Source organism: Octopus sinensis, unplaced genomic scaffold, assembly GCF_006345805.1.
Source record: "Octopus sinensis unplaced genomic scaffold, ASM634580v1 Contig12060, whole genome shotgun sequence".
In the NCBI taxonomy this organism is placed as follows: Eukaryota; Metazoa; Mollusca; class Cephalopoda; order Octopoda; family Octopodidae; genus Octopus; species Octopus sinensis.
This window is the reverse complement of record NW_021832531.1, coordinates 282701-300519: the sequence shown is the minus strand read 5'-3', so window position 1 is coordinate 300519 and position 17819 is coordinate 282701. Positions and strand designations below refer to the sequence as shown.

At 33.6% G+C, this 17819-nt stretch overlaps 1 protein-coding gene across 1 annotated transcript; it reads right to left on the bottom strand.

Moving 5' to 3' along the window:
- Window positions 1-982: 982 nt before the first annotated feature.
- On the bottom strand, window positions 983-13960 carry LOC115229178. Its single transcript, XM_029799579.1, has 4 exons — window positions 13856-13960; window positions 10408-10601; window positions 9866-9974; window positions 983-1780 (listed from the first exon to the last, which is right to left on the bottom strand). Exons 1-4 carry the CDS (start codon window positions 13958-13960, stop codon window positions 983-985), a joined length of 1206 nt encoding a protein of 401 aa, XP_029655439.1.
- Between the last annotated feature and the right edge of the window lie 3859 nt (window positions 13961-17819).

The following is a 17819-nucleotide window of genomic DNA, read 5'->3' as shown; positions in this document are numbered from 1 at the left end:
TTCCCCAAAGTCGATAGAATTAATACAGTAAAACCTCTCGAATCCGCCGTCTCTCGAATTTTTTCAAGAATACGAAATTTCCTATGAGAAATTCCCGAATCCGCCAATTTCTCGAATCCGCCGCATTTTTAGAGCAAAAATAAAATTATATGGTCGCGAAAATGTCTATAATGCAGATAAGACAGGATTATTTTATAAAGCTCTTCTATGTAAAAGTATTTCAAAAAAAGCATGGATGGATTCTAAGTTATTCAATACATTTTTGTTCGAATGGGATATCAGGTTGGCTAAAGAAAAACGCAAAATACTACTCGTAATTGACCAATGTCCATCTCACAAGATTTTTACAAATTTACAGCAAATTGAAATAATGTTTTTGCCGGCAAATGCTACGTGTTTATTACAGCCGATGGACCAAGGAGTCATTAAGACATTCAAGACGCTATTCAATAAATTCAAATTTCTTGAAATTATTGAAAAAATTGAACTCGGAAAATCGTCATCTGAGGCATGTAAAGAAATAAACCTTAAGGATGCTTTAATTTATACCTATCAAGCATGGACAAAGCTAAATAGTACAACAATAATAAATTGTTTTCGACATGGTAAATGGACCGAAGATTTTATTGAAGAAATATATGACAAGTCCTCGCTTGAAACCTATCAGCAATTCGTGTCAAGACTACAAATAAATGATCCAAGAGATCCTGGACAATTTGGATAAAAATGATGATGAGGACATTTATTGTGGAGAAAAAAAGAATGAACAAGTCGTTTTAGACCACGATGCTTTGAATGCTCTCCATGCATTGAGGAAGTACTTCAAACAAAAGGATGAAATTAATTTAAATGTCTTCAATCACCTTGATGATGTTAGTAGAAACATCAAAATAAATATTAAAACTAAAATAACTGACTATATTTAAAGAAATTAATGTCTTCATTTTTTAATTAGTCTATAAAATTAAAAAAATGCATTTTATTAACAAATAAAAATATTCAAATTTGTCTCTCGAATCCGCCAAACTCTCGAATCCGCCGTAATTTCCCAGGTCCCAAATTTGGCGGATTCGAGAGGTTTTAGTGTATATTGAATAGCATCTTTAACAGTATAAAAAGTATCTTCACATTTCTTTATTCCTTCGCTTAGACAGTTGTAAAATGATATGTTTGCTAGGTTCCGCTCCAGTGAATCAGAATCTATCGCCTTCTTTGCATTCAGAACAATTTTTCCATTATTCGATAACGAGGAAATTTTGTTCAAATGTTTTGAATAATATGTTGCAGCATTAAGCCAGCTGCCCCATCTTGTGACAACAACATCTGAAGGTAGACCAAATTCTGAAAAAAGCTTTTGACGACTTTTATTTTTAAGCGTCACAATCTTCATCGATGATATTAAGAAATCGATGTCTTGATAGTGAGAACGCACTTTTAGTGCACAATTATGAAGTAAATGGGCGAAACAAGTAAGATGAATCATATTTGGATAAAATATACGTATGCTAGTTGCGGCTGACATCATATACGGTGCAGCATCAGTTAACAACAAAACAAAGTTTTTTCTTTCAATTTGGTAATTTCGTAAGCAATCATCAATTGTTTGACAAACTGAACTTGCATCAGCAATCTCAACACAAATACAGTCAATTAAATATATATTGGTTGGGTTGTCAATCTTTCCAGCAATAATGTTCACATATTTTTTTAAAGAATGTTGGGTTTCGTCTATTACTAAAAATATTTGACTCCCTTTGAAATATTCTTTAAGTTTTTCAACCTGTTTCACAAAAATAGTGGAAACAAGATTTCTGGAATGTGTCTCACTAGGCAGTTTAAATCCCAAAGTTTCAAAAAAAGTTTGAAAATCAACATCCCTTAATTTGAACAGCGGAATATTTGTTTTGGTCATCATTTCGACCAAACAATCGCGTAACACTCTTCGGAAACCACATCTTTCGAAATTAACTTCATTTGGACATTAGATTTTCCTGATTCTAATCTCTTTTTGTGTTTCAACGTTTGGCGATGTTGTTTAACGTTGAAACTTTTTCCATATTTAACAGGAACACAACATTTTGAACAGTAAAGTCTCCCGCTGATCATCCTCTTCGAATTCGTTAGGAAATTTGCTAATTATCTTAATACAGTACCGCTCAAATGTTTCGGACCACCCACTTTTTCTCAATTCCAAGTCAATCCTAAATTATTTTTATACGGTTCTTTAGAGAAACTTATTAGATAAGCTTAAACACATTTATTCTATTTTAAAAACTTGGACAGATATTCATGTTTGGCGCAATTTTAAAATTATCGATTTATACTCGATCATATGTTCCGGACCAGTTTAAAAAAAAACGAAATTTATTAAACTTATAAAAAGTTAATAATTAATATTTCCTCCGTTGTTCGTTATAACAGCATTTATTCGCTCTGGAAGTGAATTGTATAATTTTTCAATGTACGAATTATCAATCTCGTACCAAATTTTTTTGGTCAAATTCCAGAGCTCTGGAAGATCTTTTGGTTCCAGATCATAAGTTTTTGTTTTAGTACCGACCACATATTTTCAATAATATTCAGTTCGGGTGACTGGCTCGGCCAAGTTCTAAGATTTTTATTTGTTTCCTTTGAAAAAAATTCATTGTCGACATGGACCGATGGGAAGGAGCGCCGTCTTGCTGGAGATACATGGTCTCATCATAAAAATTTTCGAGTCCAACATTTATAATTCTCTGATACTCTGGCGGAATCAACATTTTTAATGCATAAGACAATGTTTCTCCATCCATTTGCAGCAATAGCTCCCCAGACCATAATGCTAGGAGAAAATTTTCGTGTTTTTAAAACAATATTTGAGTCAAATCTAGAGTTTGGTGGCCTTCTAACATAATTTTTTGTGTTTGAATGCAAATTTATTTTGCATTCATCACTAAAAATAATTTTACCCCAATCATTTTGGCTCCAAGTTAATTTCTCAATGCACCAATTTTTTCTAGCCTTTTTATGGCATATGGAAAGACTTGGTTTTGGGCATTGCTTTCGCGCCATTCAAATTATTTCTTTGTAGGCATCTTTTAATTGTATTTGTGCTTACAATAGAATTTAATTTCATATCAAATTTAATTTGATTTGCCGTTTTTGTGGGGTCTGCTTTCGAAATTCTCACTAATTTGCGTTCAGATCTTGGGGATAACAATCTCGGTCGACCAGATTTGGGTCTGTCGGAATATAGTCCAACGGATGAATATCTGGAAATTGTTCTTTGAACAGCAGTTTTGGATATTTTTAATTTTTCGGCAATTTCTCTTTGTGAAGCTCCATCTTTAAAAAAAGTGATGATAGCGACCCGATCAACCAGTGAAACACGCGGCATTTGTTATTTATTAGTCTTTTGTTTTTAATTGAATCAAAAATTATTTAAATTTAAAGAGATTTAACTGGTTCGAAACATATGATTGCAACTGGTCCGGAACATATGATCGAGTCAAAAATCAATTATATTCAATTGGCGCCAAACAAAAATATTTAAAGAAAATTTTAGAATAGAATATGTATTTAAGCTTATCTAATAAGTTTTCTAAAGAACCGTATAAAAAAATTTAGGATTGACTTGGAAATGAGAAAAATAGGGTGGTCCGAAACATTTGAGCGGTACTGTAATAAATGGTATGGTGTGTGTCTGTCTGTCTGTCTGTCTGTGTGTCTGTCTGTGTGTCTGTCTGTCTGTCTGTCTGTGTGTGCACACCAACTTCAAATTGGCAATACAATGTCCTCGACTTTCATGATGAGGTCCTTAAAACCTTCCCCCCAAAAAAATTAAAAAAAAATTTTCTGCGTTTTGGTCAAAATGAACAACTACGATGTCCTCGACTTACATGATGAGGTCCTTAAAACCTTCCCCCCCAAAAAAATTAAAAAAAAATTTTCTGCATTTTGGTTAAAATGAATAACTACGATGTCCTCGACTTACATGATGAGGTCCTTAAAACCTTCCCCCCCAAAAAAATTAAAAAAAAATTTTCTGCATTTTGGTTAAAATGAACAACTACAATGTCCTCGACTTACATGATGAAGTCCTTAAAACCTTCCCCCCAAAAAAATTAAAAAAAAATTTTCTGCATTTTGTTAAAATGAACAACTACAATGTCCTCGACTTACATGATGAAGTCCTTAAAACCTTCCCCCCCAAAAAAATTAAAAAAAAATTTTCTGCATTTTGGTTAAAATGAACAACTACAATGTCCTCGACTTACATGATGAAGTCCTTAAAACCTTCCCCCCCAAAAAAATTAAAAAAAAATTTTCTGCATTTTGGTTAGAATGAACAACTACAATGTCCTCGACTTACATGATGAAGTCCTTAAAACCTTCCCCCCCAAAAAAATTAAAAAAAAATTTTCTGCATTTTGGTTAAAATGAACAACTACAATGTCCTCGACTTACATGATGAAGTCCTTAAAACCTTCCCCCCAAAAAAATTAAAAAAAAATTTTCTCTGCATTTTGGTTAAAATGAACAACTACAATGTCCTCAACTTACATGATGAAGTCCTTAAAACCTTCCCCCCCAAAAAAATTAAAAAAAAATTTTCTGCATTTTGGTTAAAATGAACAACTACAATGTCCTCGACTTACATGATGAAGTCTTTAAAACCTTCCCCCCAAAAAATCAAAAATTATTTTCTGCATTTTGATTAAAATGAACAACGCGAATGTCCTCGACATTCATGATGAGGTCCATTAAAACCTTCAAGGCAAAAATCTCACGTATTAAGAATATCCTTGATGAAAACGACAGCGAGAATATTAACAATGATGAACTCCCAATTATTCGCGATAAAGAAATTCAATTCATCCTATGTTTTTCTCTTTAAAATTAAATGCATATATCATTATCGACCATGAATCAAAATTAAAGCTATTATCATATTTGACTTTGACAGAATGTGCAATCACAGATTGCACGACTTTGAATAGAGTGTGCAATTAACAGATTTTGAAAAACCACTTTGATAGTTGAAACCACATTAGCACAATCATTAACACAATTTACCACCAATTGACGCACGACTTGAATAGAGTGTGCAATTAACAGATTTTGAAAAACACTTTGATAGTTGAAACCACATTAGCACAACCATTAACACAATTTACCACCAATTGACAGCGCAATCAGAAGAATTTGCGTAAAAATATTAACTATTTACTTGAGTTTTTTCGTAAAGATAGAATTTATTTTCGGTATGCCTCTTTTCCTAAACTTTTTTATTATTCAAAAATAATTTTTTAAATAGATAACCGAAGGAGGAAAAACGAAGCTGAAGAAAAAACGGTCAGCTTAATAAGGTAATTAATTAAATTTTTTTTGTGTGTCGCTTTCTTGCCTGCCGCATTTCCGCCTGCCGTATCCCCCCTGCCCCATTTCCGCCAGTAAAAAATAAAAAAAGAAAAAAAAGGAATTACAAAGGAAAATGAAAAAATTAAATATAAAAAAAAATAAACCACAAAAATGAAAAAAAAGTTTGCAATGACAATAAACAAGGCCCAGGGACAGTCATTAAAGGTAGTTGGGTTATTTTTAGAGAGTGAGTGCTTTTCACATGGACAGCTGTATGTGGGATGCTCGAGGGTAGGCAGAAGAAAATTTATTCATATATGCCAAGGAAGGACGGACGACAAACATCGTTTATCAACAGGCGATAGAATAGGGTTACATTAAACCAGGTAGTTTTATACATCTACATAAACTTATAGTTGTTTGATGAAACAGGCCCTCCGCAGGAGCTAGGTCGCGGTGAGCGAAGCGAGCTGCCGAGCTAGTATTATATATTTTCTTTTTATTTGATTTTTTAGGTTTAGGCATCACAACAGATATATTTAATTATATGACTAAATGAAAAAAATATAACTTTATGGAAAAAATATGACCTTATGAAAAAAATATGACATTAATGGCCTATAAAACTACATCGAAAGTAAATAAAAATATAATAATAATAATTTAAAATGATGGAAATAATAAACTAACAATTCTTTTTTGATATGACTTTAATGACTTTTGGTTGTTCTAGTTATCAAACATCCAAAAGAAAAAATATAAAGTAATGTACACTCCTCGTCACTGAAAACCGAACAAGCTATTTTTGATGATTTTATTAATTTGCGCGATTTCGTCAGAGAACTTGTTTATGATTAACAAAAGCAAGAATTCTCCGGATTCTGAAAAAAAACTATCTAATCAGCTATTTATTTAGACCAACTTTTCTATGATGCAGCAAGCGAATAACTAATCAGACATCTATCAGTCGCTCCCAAAGATCCCAATGGCTGATGTTAAAAAAAGAAGACAATTGGTTTGTATAAAAATAGAGATGCGGAGATAATATCTGCATGAGGAACAGTTTGGATAGTTCGGTATAATAATAAACCATGTTTGACGTAATAAGGTCATTTAGCATTGTGTGACCACTTTACGAGGTTTACTCGTAATTTCCGTAAAGAGGAGAATTCGGTTAATTTAAAGCTATTTGATTGGGCTAGTGGACATATAGTTTTGGATAGGTTGGCAAAAGTCCAACGCAGTTGGGTCATAAATTTTTCAAAGTCACAGAAATGTAGACGTGTTCCAAAATAATAAAGAAAAATTAATAATCTCAGATATTTACTAAAGAGATCAGCAAAAGAACTTTAGAAGTGTAATTTTTATAAAATAAATATTTTTAAAACTTCGCCGCTTCAGCGTCTCGCAGCTCTGGGCTAGACATTTAATATTCCCTAGATTTCTGCATTCTGAATTCACGATAAGTTGGCTGTCCATGACTGAATGCGCCTAGGAAACACAATTTTATTCTCCAGCGCGTTTTGATTTAATTTTTCTTTTATCTGATAATGGATTAATCAAAAATTCAGGTTGTTCGAGAATTTGGAATACAGGCCTTATCCTTTTTTTTGATCTAATAATTTCCATCAAAACAATAAGGAAGTGAAAAGATAGCTAAGCTATTACTGGCCTCACGAGACACCCGGCCAGCCTCGCGAATGGCGAAGCCGTTCCCTCGGATCACAGCAATCGACAGACGTTCCAGAGCCAAGGATACTCTCTTGGATCGTGGCTAATCCTTGAAATCCGTCGGGCCGAGCGAGCGAAGGAAAGGAGTGTCTGGGGCCGAAAATCCCGGAGGACTCCACGGCAATTGGAGTAAAGAACAGCGAGTTGAAAGGTGGCCGTACTTGAGAATCTTTCGGTCCTCGGCCTGCTTCGAAGCGTGCCCAGGATTGTCGGCGGACAGAGCAAGATTTCCAAGCGAGAACGTGTCCGAACAGGTAGAATCCCTGCTTGTATGGGAAGGTGGACAACCCGTCTGGGCGTTTGCCATCCCCTCTATCCAGTCCAACAGGTTCAAGGATTGACGGGATGCCAGCTGAAGCGAGGGCTCTCTGTATGATCGAGTTGAGTTCACTAAGCTATGTGGTTATTATTATTATTATTTAAGCCAAAAAACAGAATCACCGTCTTAACCATTAACTAACGTGTTCAGGTGATTCCGACACTTCTCAACAGCGAGCCATCTTTTCACGATGTTCAGACGTGACCCCACACACTTTCTGTATGTACGGTGAAATGCTTGTGGTCCATCTCCACGATCCCTCCCACTTGCCTCTACAAGAGACTCCAGTGTTCGATGGACAATTTTCCTGTCGGTATGGTCCTTCAGTAGGTTATGGATTTTTCTTGGATTTTCTCGATTTTTACTTGGTTCGTTGCCGCCAGGTTACAGCCCCAAGCAGCACATGCATAGCCTATTGTTGGCTCGATATACTGCTTGTAAAGGGTCTCTACCCTGGCGGACAAGTTCTCCCACAGTTCCAAAGAAAGGCTTTCACAAAATTGATTTTCTTAATACAAGTTGACACGATCGATTCAACATGAGGTGAAAAACAGAGGAAAGTATCAAACGTTACACCCAATATCTTCTGTGTTTTCTTTTGTGTTATTGGGACTCCATTCAGCGTGACTTCAATAGTTTTCGTCCCATCTTCCTGTTTTTCGTGTGAAAGGGTGACTGCTGACTTTTCGGAACATGCATGTAGTCTGTTTTCATATAGCCATCCATATAAGTCGTCCAGTATTCTTTGTAGTCTTTCCTTCGCGTATTCGACATTTACATCCCTTGATGCGACAACTATGTCATCGGCATAGGAGAGTAGTATGTCATTATTATCCATAGGAACCGGGAGATCATTCAGAAACAAGTTGAAGAGGGTCGGGGATAAAGGAGAACCCTGGGGGTACACCATTGGGCAATAAGCGTGATCTTGAACTCTCGTTCCCGACGCACACTTTCCCACGACGTCCGCTCAAAAAATTCGCTATCCATAGCTTCATAGGTGTAGAAATATTTGTACCAAATATCTTTTGAATTAGGATCTTCCTTGGGACGGAGTCAAACGGTTGATGTACAAAATACATCAAATTACGGGCCGTGCTCCTTTTTTATATATTAATTAAAATAAAAGTGTTAATTTTAGTTTACTATCTCAATTCCTTTATCATTAGAGATTGACTTTTCTATTCTTTTGTAAAATAAAAAATATGGAAAAGACTGAAACACTACATTCACTATTGTGGCTTGTATCTGAAATAAAAAAATATTGTAATTAAACTTGATGGTCAGTAATCATGAGTCACTTACCACTTCAGGACATTACATAACAAATGTAGTGTCTGTTGATGTTAGAATAGCCTTGGTGGACGATAACTGAGTATAATTCATATAATTTGGATTTAAATACACTAACACTTCAATTACGTCAGGGTCATTCAAATAGGGTTGCATGTTCATTTTTGAGTCAAATAGATATTTCGATTTTAGTTTTCGTATAAATCTATTTCTAAAACAAATTCTAGAATAAACTAAGTAATAATATTTTTTGGTTACGGGAGAAAACCATTTTTCGATTACGAAAAGTGTCACTGGGTCTGAAAATACTTATGCCGAGTTCCCAAACGAATGAATTATTGATATTATAAAAGTTCTCGCAAATTGGAAAGCAATTGGGTGTGATGGAGTTTACAAAATTTTTTTATAAAAAGCTTCACCGTTATTCATGGACCAATATGCAACGAAATACGAAAAATAATAAAAGATACGCCTGAAGATTGGTTTTACATCGGAATTTCGTACCTTCTACCAAAAATGGATTTATTTAGTTCACCCAAAGATCTGTAATCAATTATGTGCATGCTACAGGTTATTGATGCCAGTTGAGGAGGTAACTCCTGAATCTAGACTGGGCGTTGACATGAATCTGCTCATCCGTGCAGTGAACGTGAGCTTTAAAAGAATGTGGTTGATGTACAAAATACATCAAATTACCAAAACAGAACCTAAAAATAACTTAATTTTTAATTCAATCTGAGATTTAAATGTTAGATAACAAATCCACAAGTCGTTAGTAAAACAATTAAAATTCCAAGCCGTAAATAAAACTATCGATCATTTCCAAAGCCGCCTGGGGTTGTATATGTCCATCATTTCTGACAAGAACCTGGTACACATTTTGATAATTGCGCACATATCCATTCACCATCCTTCGCTAACCAATCCATCTTTGATAAAAACTCGACGTCATCGGAAACGGAACAATCAAGTCAAGTTGACCGTTAAAAAAGAGACATTTATAGCCATTATCAATGATTGTTTAAAACAGTGGAGTTACAGACTGCATAAAATCTTCCACCAATGCTATCTTCACACGTTTACCGTCATTAAACGTTTTCTTCCCCACATTCAGCATCCGTACATTTTTGGAGAGCCACTCTTTGTAATAAGTCGGCTTTACCTAACGTCTAATCATAATACTTTATTGGCCATGTAATTGAAATAATTTCTCCGTCCAGTCAGATTGAAGAAACGAGTGAGGTAGGGAGTCAAATCCCCGTTTATAACCTGGTCAAAGTACTTCAACTTCCTACTCACGACAAACCTCAAAGACTTGTCTGTAATCGTTCCGATCGATGCTCTCTGGGATCATTATTCTGTATTCGTCAAACTGACTGATTTGATAATTATAGATGAGACCAAGGTTGTACAAATACGTTCCATAGTTCACCATCTGATAATGGGAGATCATAACTCATTACGTTGTAAGGATCACAAAGACCGCTCCGATGATCATTCCTTTCAATTTGATGGGACTTGAGGAATGTAAGTTCATTTCGTAAATGGCACTTACCATCGCGGGGACATATTTCCTAGTCACATAAAACTGATTTTCTCTCAACTCGGAAAATAACGTGAAAAATTGTCGTGCAAGTCTAAAATAGGGCAGTGATCTACATTGAGAGATCTCGGACAATTAAAGGCTCTCACTGGTTAAAAGACATTCATCATTCACAACCTACAAGTCATTTATAGGTGTCATTGGGTTGTCGATGTAAATTACAGAACAATGCCTTGTCCAGGTCACATTGCGTTGAATCACCTTCAAGTATTTGTCAATGGTAAACGGGCCGTGCTCCTCGAACAGGCTGTATAGAGAAGAGCCACTGGGTCCTCCCTGAAGCCAGGCCAACACTGGGGCAGAGTGGTTTCCATTCTTAAGGAATGAGAGTTCGGTTTACTTGGGCAGGGAAATACCAGAAGAACATATTTCTGACGCAATCGTTGCTTACTCGGAAATAGCCCGAGTAGCTTTCAATGTTAAAGTACAGAAATAAAAAACAAAAGCGAGTTTAGGGTAAATTCTTCTTTTCAGGGAAAAATTAATCACTATTTATGAAGATTAATCACTATGCATATTCACTAATGAGTCTCAATCCACAATGTATATTTAAATATTTTTATATAAGAATTACGAAAATGACGAGTTTTTATAAACCGCTGCACATCTTATTAACTGACAAAAGTTTGAAAATAAATGCAGATTCATTTCGCGAGTCAACACTAATGAATGAGGAACCAACAATAAACTTTTTAAAACCACTCCAATACTTGTAAAAAAGAGTTATTTTTTATTTAACTTTGCGATCCGAAAGATAATTTCTGGGTGGTAGGAAATGTAAGTACAGGTATTCCCTCTATTGGTCGCCATTTTTGGGACCAAGTCAGAATTGGCGGCTAAGAGAATTTGGCGAGTAAAAGAAATAATCAATATTCTATATTCTATCAAAAAAATTTCTATAATTTTTAACTTACCTATTTGAGTGATTCTAAATATTTAAATAAATATCTGAAACATTTATTAAAAAATTAAGATTTTAAGTAAAGTAATCATTAATAGTTTTTTGACTGCTCTTTTCTCTATATTTTTTGCATTTGTATTAAACTTTCAAGCATATTCACATTAAAATGATTGTCATGTGAAAAATATTTTTTGAGGTCCGAAACACTTTTTATCGCGTCTCGATATCTAATACATTTGTTTCTTTCACAATCTTCAATAATTAAACTGTCTAAATTGTCATTTTCATCGTTTTTGTTTTGTAGAAATTCATGAAGTTCGTCATTTTCAGAGTACGTAAAGTCTATAAACTCCTCTTCTTTTATGGGATCTGAGATCTTTAATTTATCTATAATTTGTTCGAAATTTTTTATTTTATGGTTTCCCTTAATAGGTTCTTCAATGCTTTTTCCCCATCTGGCTTCCAGGCAAGATAAGAAAATAAAACTTCATCTTTAAGCGTTAATTTTTTATAGCATTCAATCTTTGCCTCACCGTTATTTATTTTTTCAATTATATGTTTAAATTTAAATTTGTTGAAATGCAATAGGTTTCATGTAATCAATCCAGGTAATGATTTCAGAATCAATTGATGAATATTTGAGTTTCAAAATACGAAAACTTCTCCCATAAATTGGATTAATTCCAAGAATTTTTTGTTTTTTCAATTTAAGATCGTTAATTGTGCACTTCTCAAAATTGATTTTTTGAAACGCGACGAAAAAATTTCTGAAACAAGACTTAAACTGTCGCTATCGTTTCTCCGCCGCCTTGGATCTAAGCTCGTGGTTGCCAAGAAAGATCCCAACGAGTCGATCAGACTCTTTCAAAGGATCTCATTGGCCATCATGCGCGGGAATTGCCAGTCGATTCGCTGCGCATTTTAACTCTTTTCGTTTATTAACAATAAGTTTGTCTTTTAAAAAAAGACTTAAACTCAGAGAAGAGTTATCAATAAGATAATTTATAATTTCTCTTTTTTGACCATAAGATAATCTAGAACACTTCCTCGTGTTACACAAAAAGATACGCGGTATAAATATTTGAAAAATTATTTTTTTTACTTTCCGCAGGACGGTGCGTGGTTTAGCCCCCCGGCGTTTCCTCTTTGCCCATTCCTAACTTTATCTGTTTTTATTTGAAAAAATTCATAAATAAAAAAATCATTTTAATACTAAAACGTGGTAAGTAAGAGAATTTGGCAAGCAATAGAATTTCCTTAGTAAAAATGGCATTTTTTCCCCAAAAGTAGCTATTAATAGAGGGTAAACTGTATTATTTCATTAAAATCTGTCACGGAGAAAAAAGATGAATGTGCTTAATTAAATATTCGGATGTCATCCTTTCGAGATGTGGATATGGATTAATTTTAAGATTCATAATAAGGATTAATTATTTCCGATTCACAAATTTTCCTCCAATTCCGTAAAATGATCTCAAAAGAATGTCAACTTTGTTAAGATCGGTTTCTCGCGGATTGAAAATAAATGGAATGATTTAAAATTGTACCATTATTCATAATTCTGAGAAATATTTTAATTAAGATAAATTTTCCCAGAATTTGCCTCAATTTTATATTCTGGAAAATTGGCCTCATTCAACAAGTTTCACTGTCAACGAAACATCATATGTTATTGGTTAATATAGTTACCAATAGAATGCAAAATCTGTTAAAATCCTGGATCAAGAAATATTTTTCGTAAGAATGTTAATTATAATGATTAAATCCACGAGTTGAGGGTCATATGAGAGACAATCCTTTCCATTAATTTTCTCTCGAGAAACGTGTAAAAATAAATAAAGATAAAACTTTACTAGCAAAATTAAACACCGAGGAAGCATATGGTGAGTTAGTTTTCTAACAATGAATTTAAATCGAAAGATAGTTCTTTGACAATACAGGAAAGTCGATATGAGTTACAGCAATCGTGCCTTATCTTGTGCTATCCTGCGTAAAGAGATGTTGGAAGAGATATCACTGTATTTGTACTCGGTAAAGATAAGCCAACCAAAAAATTAATAAAGGGAAATCAAATAATAGAAATTGTTGTATTTAATAAAATGAGAATTCGCCATACAATAAAAGTATAAAAGACATTAATAATCATTAAGTAATGTTGTTTGAGTAATAGCACTCAGAAAACATTAAAAATAAATTATTAAATTGTCTGAAAAATAAAATTATAAATAGGTCAAATCAAGAATCTATTTGACCACTAGAATTCAAAAATTAGGTCATTATTTTAAATTATAGACAAAGGAATAATACATATTGCAATATTTGGAGAAACAAACTCATAACCAACAATTTTTTAATTCATGGAAGGTTCTGAGCAAATATTAATATGCATAAAGTCCTTGAATAAAAATAATTATTATTTGCAATAAAAGAACATGCGACTCGTTGACGCAGTTAATTAAGCAATGTGAATTTATACAGTTTTAGGTTTACCATTTAATAGGCTAAACTCAATAATATAAATAAATATATAATTTAAGTTTTTTAAATGTGCGTGGAAGAATCATGTTGATTTTAAATGAATGTAATAATACCATGATTATACACTTGTCTGTGAAAAGTCTCATTGAGTTGAGAAGTAGTTAATGTGGCTTAATTATTTTCAATTTACAGATTTACTTCTAATTCGTTCAAATGGCGGCAAAAGAATGTCAACTTTACCAAGACCGGTTTTTCGCGGATTGAAAATTGATGGAATGACGTAAAATTGTACCATTATTCATAATTCTGAGAAATATTTTAATTAAGATAAATCAATTTTATCCATCTGGAAAATACTTCGAGCTTGACCTTATACTTTTGGTATAGATTCTTCCTCTTCGCCCAATGAGGAAGTTAGTCATCCAATTTTTAGGATCGAGGGGATTTTGCTGAGAAATATTTTCCTAGTCAGTATTTTCTTAGGCACGGAGTCGAAAGTCTTGTGAATGTCCACCGAACACATAACCGTCTTTTCTCTGCAGCGTTTAATCTTTAGTCCTTTTGAGATAAAGTTAATCAGCCTGGTAAAATGCGAAGCTGTAGATTTCCCACTTTTGAATCCATGTTGGAACTTCAGATGAAGAAATAATTGTTTGACTCGGTTGAGTATCAGTTTTTCCAGAGCTTTAGATACTACGCAGAGGAGAAAGATTGGTCTGTCTGACGATGGGTCGTGTTTAGGCTTTCCCGATTTCAGGATAATGCAAATGAGAGCAATTTTCTAAATGGTAGGTATTGAATTGTTGTTTATAAGGAATTATAGATTTGAACCAGGGCTGCTATTGCTACTTGCCCAAGGTTTTTCAACAGAATTATAGAAATTCCGTCATGTCCACAAAAACCCGTCCTTCTTAAATTTTGGATAGCCAGAGACATGGAAATATTTCTATGAATAATCAATCACATTAATGTCAAAGAAAATTCTTCATAACTCTCCATTTCAGGATTAAGATACCAATGGAGATTAAAATCGAGAAGGTCATTTTACAGAAGACCAAATCTTACTTCTTGACATGTATCTCCCCGAAATCAAGTAAATATTTTTGACTCATTTGTGAATATGCACATTTTATTGCCTTCATGAATACTACGCTGTCATTTAAAATACAAAAGGTAGAAGGGACGACTGATTTTTGGCGACTGAAAAATAGCATTTGATGGCATGTAAAATTAATTTTAAATAAGATTTATATAGTTCTGATAATCAGACTAAACGTCCAAAAACATCTACATTCAGGTAACGAAGATTACAGTGATATAATGATTCAAAACATTTGAATATACATATCGTATAATTAACAATTTTAAATCTCCTCCAATAATTATACTTCTGTCAGTCGATCTTACTAAGACCTTTAATCACATTTCAAGACATTTTTGAATACTAAAATTGCTATGACTGATATTCCAACAACTCTGAAACGTCGGCTTTTTAGAATTATTGGTATGTACTAATAATATAATCGATTGTTATAATAAGAAATTGTTATAATAAATGTATAACCAAATATTTAAATCTTCTAAATAATAACTGGAAATGTTGAAATAAGGGCTTATCTAGGAAAACTCTATAATTTTGTTAATTTTATATAATTATAATATTAAAAAATAATAAATTAACGTGAACGTTATTTTGTGTTTTTGTTGGGTTATGAATTTCGATTTACTCCAATATGTCGATAGACACATGTCCATTCGTATCATAAAATATTATGCCGAATTAAACGTATTATCAAAATATTTTTTATAATCCTAAAAAGATATACAAAAAATCAGATATGAATTCCTCCATTCTCGAATTACTGTCAAAAACCCACGGAATAGACGACGAGATTGAATACTACAAAATAGTACACAACACTGAAACAGTCCCACATGGTTCCACTAATTCAAATATTTTATTAGAATTACTTGAAAAACGTGAAAAAATTAGCACCGTCCTCTCCTCGAACGAAAAGTCCTTCGGTCCCCTTTTCGCGGCCATTTCCAAATTCAAAAGTGAAATAAACGGCAGCACGTGAGCTAATCAACCCATCAATTTTAGAGTCCCCAGCATAATTTTCAGCAGATTGCAGTCAGAATTTGATGTAGCCATTTTGTGACTATTTTTAGACTGATTTCCCCAATTTGTTGTGCTTTGCCTTTGAGTTTGTCCAATTCAAGTTCGATATTGGCAAATACGAGGAAGCCTACCTCCAATTGGACTTACTTCATCCACTAGTAGATTATTTGCACGTGTTTTAGATGCTTTATGTCGATTCTGGTCGGTTTGTGAAGGGTTTTTGGGGTAAGTTGTGCTGTGCGGTTCTTTTGGGTAACTTCAGTCGGGCTGAGACCCACTTGGCTGAATTGAGGCAGGTTTTGTCACAGGTTTGGGTTGTGGAATAAGGTTAGTCAAAAGTCAGTCTTGTGAGGGCATTTACTGATAATTTGTGGCTGCTGAATTGGTCGTTGTTTGTTTATTTCCGTTCTGTTGAGTCACTCCCAGTTTTTTGTGAGCTGTTTTTTGAGAGCAGGTTGATGGAAGTGACTGATGATTAGTTTTTTGGATGGTGTTGTGAGTCGGTCGCCTTATTTGGTTTGTTATTTGGCTGTGGCTGTTGTTGTGTCTCGAAATGACGACAATTTTGAACGTCTTTTGGAACTGATTGTTATTTTTGTGTTTTTGAGTATTAGAAGCAAATGGTGGACAAGGATTGTGTGTCCTCCTTTGTGCTTAGGTTGGTGGGGGATTTGGATTTGATTTCGATGGCAAGGGACCTCAAGGACTGTCGGGAAGTTGATTTGTTTTTTATAAATTTTCAGATCATAAAATTGGATTATTTCATGAGTAATTTTGCAGATTTGTTTTATAAATATTCTTGTCAGTTAATTTTGAAGAGAATGCTAAAAATAATGTCTTGTTTGTCGATAAAGTTTGTTTGACACAATGTTTATATATTTGTAGTAATTTTATGACTTTGTTTGAAATTGATGGGGTTGAATTGGACAGAATGGTTCAGGATTTGAACTCAAATATGAACATGAGAATTAAAGTCGACTATAAAAATGTTTTTTGGTTTTTTTATTGATATTAAGGATTCGCTGTCTTCTACTGTTGTCGCGGAATCGGTTGATATTACCCTATATAAGAAATTGGATGCGGTTGTAGCCAAAATGCAGAAGTTAGTTGTCGAATGATTTTGTTGTTTTTCAAATTTTTATTTATTATAAGCAAATTATATTTTCTTTTTATTAAAATTAAAAAATTCGATTCTTAGAACCTGATAAACTTTTTGATTCAAATTTGAGGATAAGGAATCATCTAACAGCTATCTTGTTAATTTTTATGCGTTAAATTTTTTGCCGAATCCATCAATTGTATGTCAGATTGTGAATGATACGATTGCAGGTGGAAATATTGAGAGAAAAATCTTTGCGGTTTTGGGCCAGTATCCGAAGTTTGTCGAAATCATCACAGGTCTTCAGGGTTTTCTTTAAAAGCCTCAAGTCGTCTTGCAGAACAACCGGTTGTGGAAAGAGTCAAGGTTTTTTAAATCTGAATCAGAAATGCCCCATGTTGAGGAATTGTAGAGTAGTACAGGTTTGACGAAAGCATTGTAGACTCTAGAATCTAGAGAAATTTAATTATTTATTCTTAAGGTTAAAATAAACTTTAAATAAACTATTTTAGCGTAGCATTTTTTATTCTTCCTATGTCTAGTTGTGCTAAACGAAATCGAAACATCACTCAAGAAAATCGTGTATTTCAAAAAGATTGGGAAGAAAAATTTTTTATGGTCGATTGTAAGGGAAAAGCACAGTGCCTTATTTGCTATGCGATGCTAAGCACATTAAAAACGTATACCATCGAAAGACATTATCGGCAACACTCTTCCAAATTCGACTCTTATCAATGTCAAAACATCTAATTCTATGATTTTAGGAGATTCGAGAAAAAGAATATAACACACAATGCATATATGAATATATCAATATATAAAATATACTTTGTGCGGCCCGCGAAACTAATTTTAATTATCGATTTGGCCCTTGAGCTAAAAAGGTTGAGAACCCCTGATCTAGAACACTTCCTCATGTTACACAAAAAGATA

Bases quoted from the DNA above. Each gene is read 5' to 3' on its own strand.
- LOC115229178 (XM_029799579.1), bottom strand. From the start codon at position 13,960: ATGGTACAATTTTACGTCATTCCATCAATTTTCAATCCGCGAAAAACC. The intron at 9,975-10,407 runs GTAGGTTGTGAA...TGTCGTGAGTAG, and splicing joins ATGACACCTATAAATGACTT to GAAGTTGAAGTACTTTGACC. The intron at 1,781-9,865 runs GTATTATGATTA...TTTGTGAAACAG, and splicing joins TCAATTACATGGCCAATAAA to GTTGAAAAACTTAAAGAATA.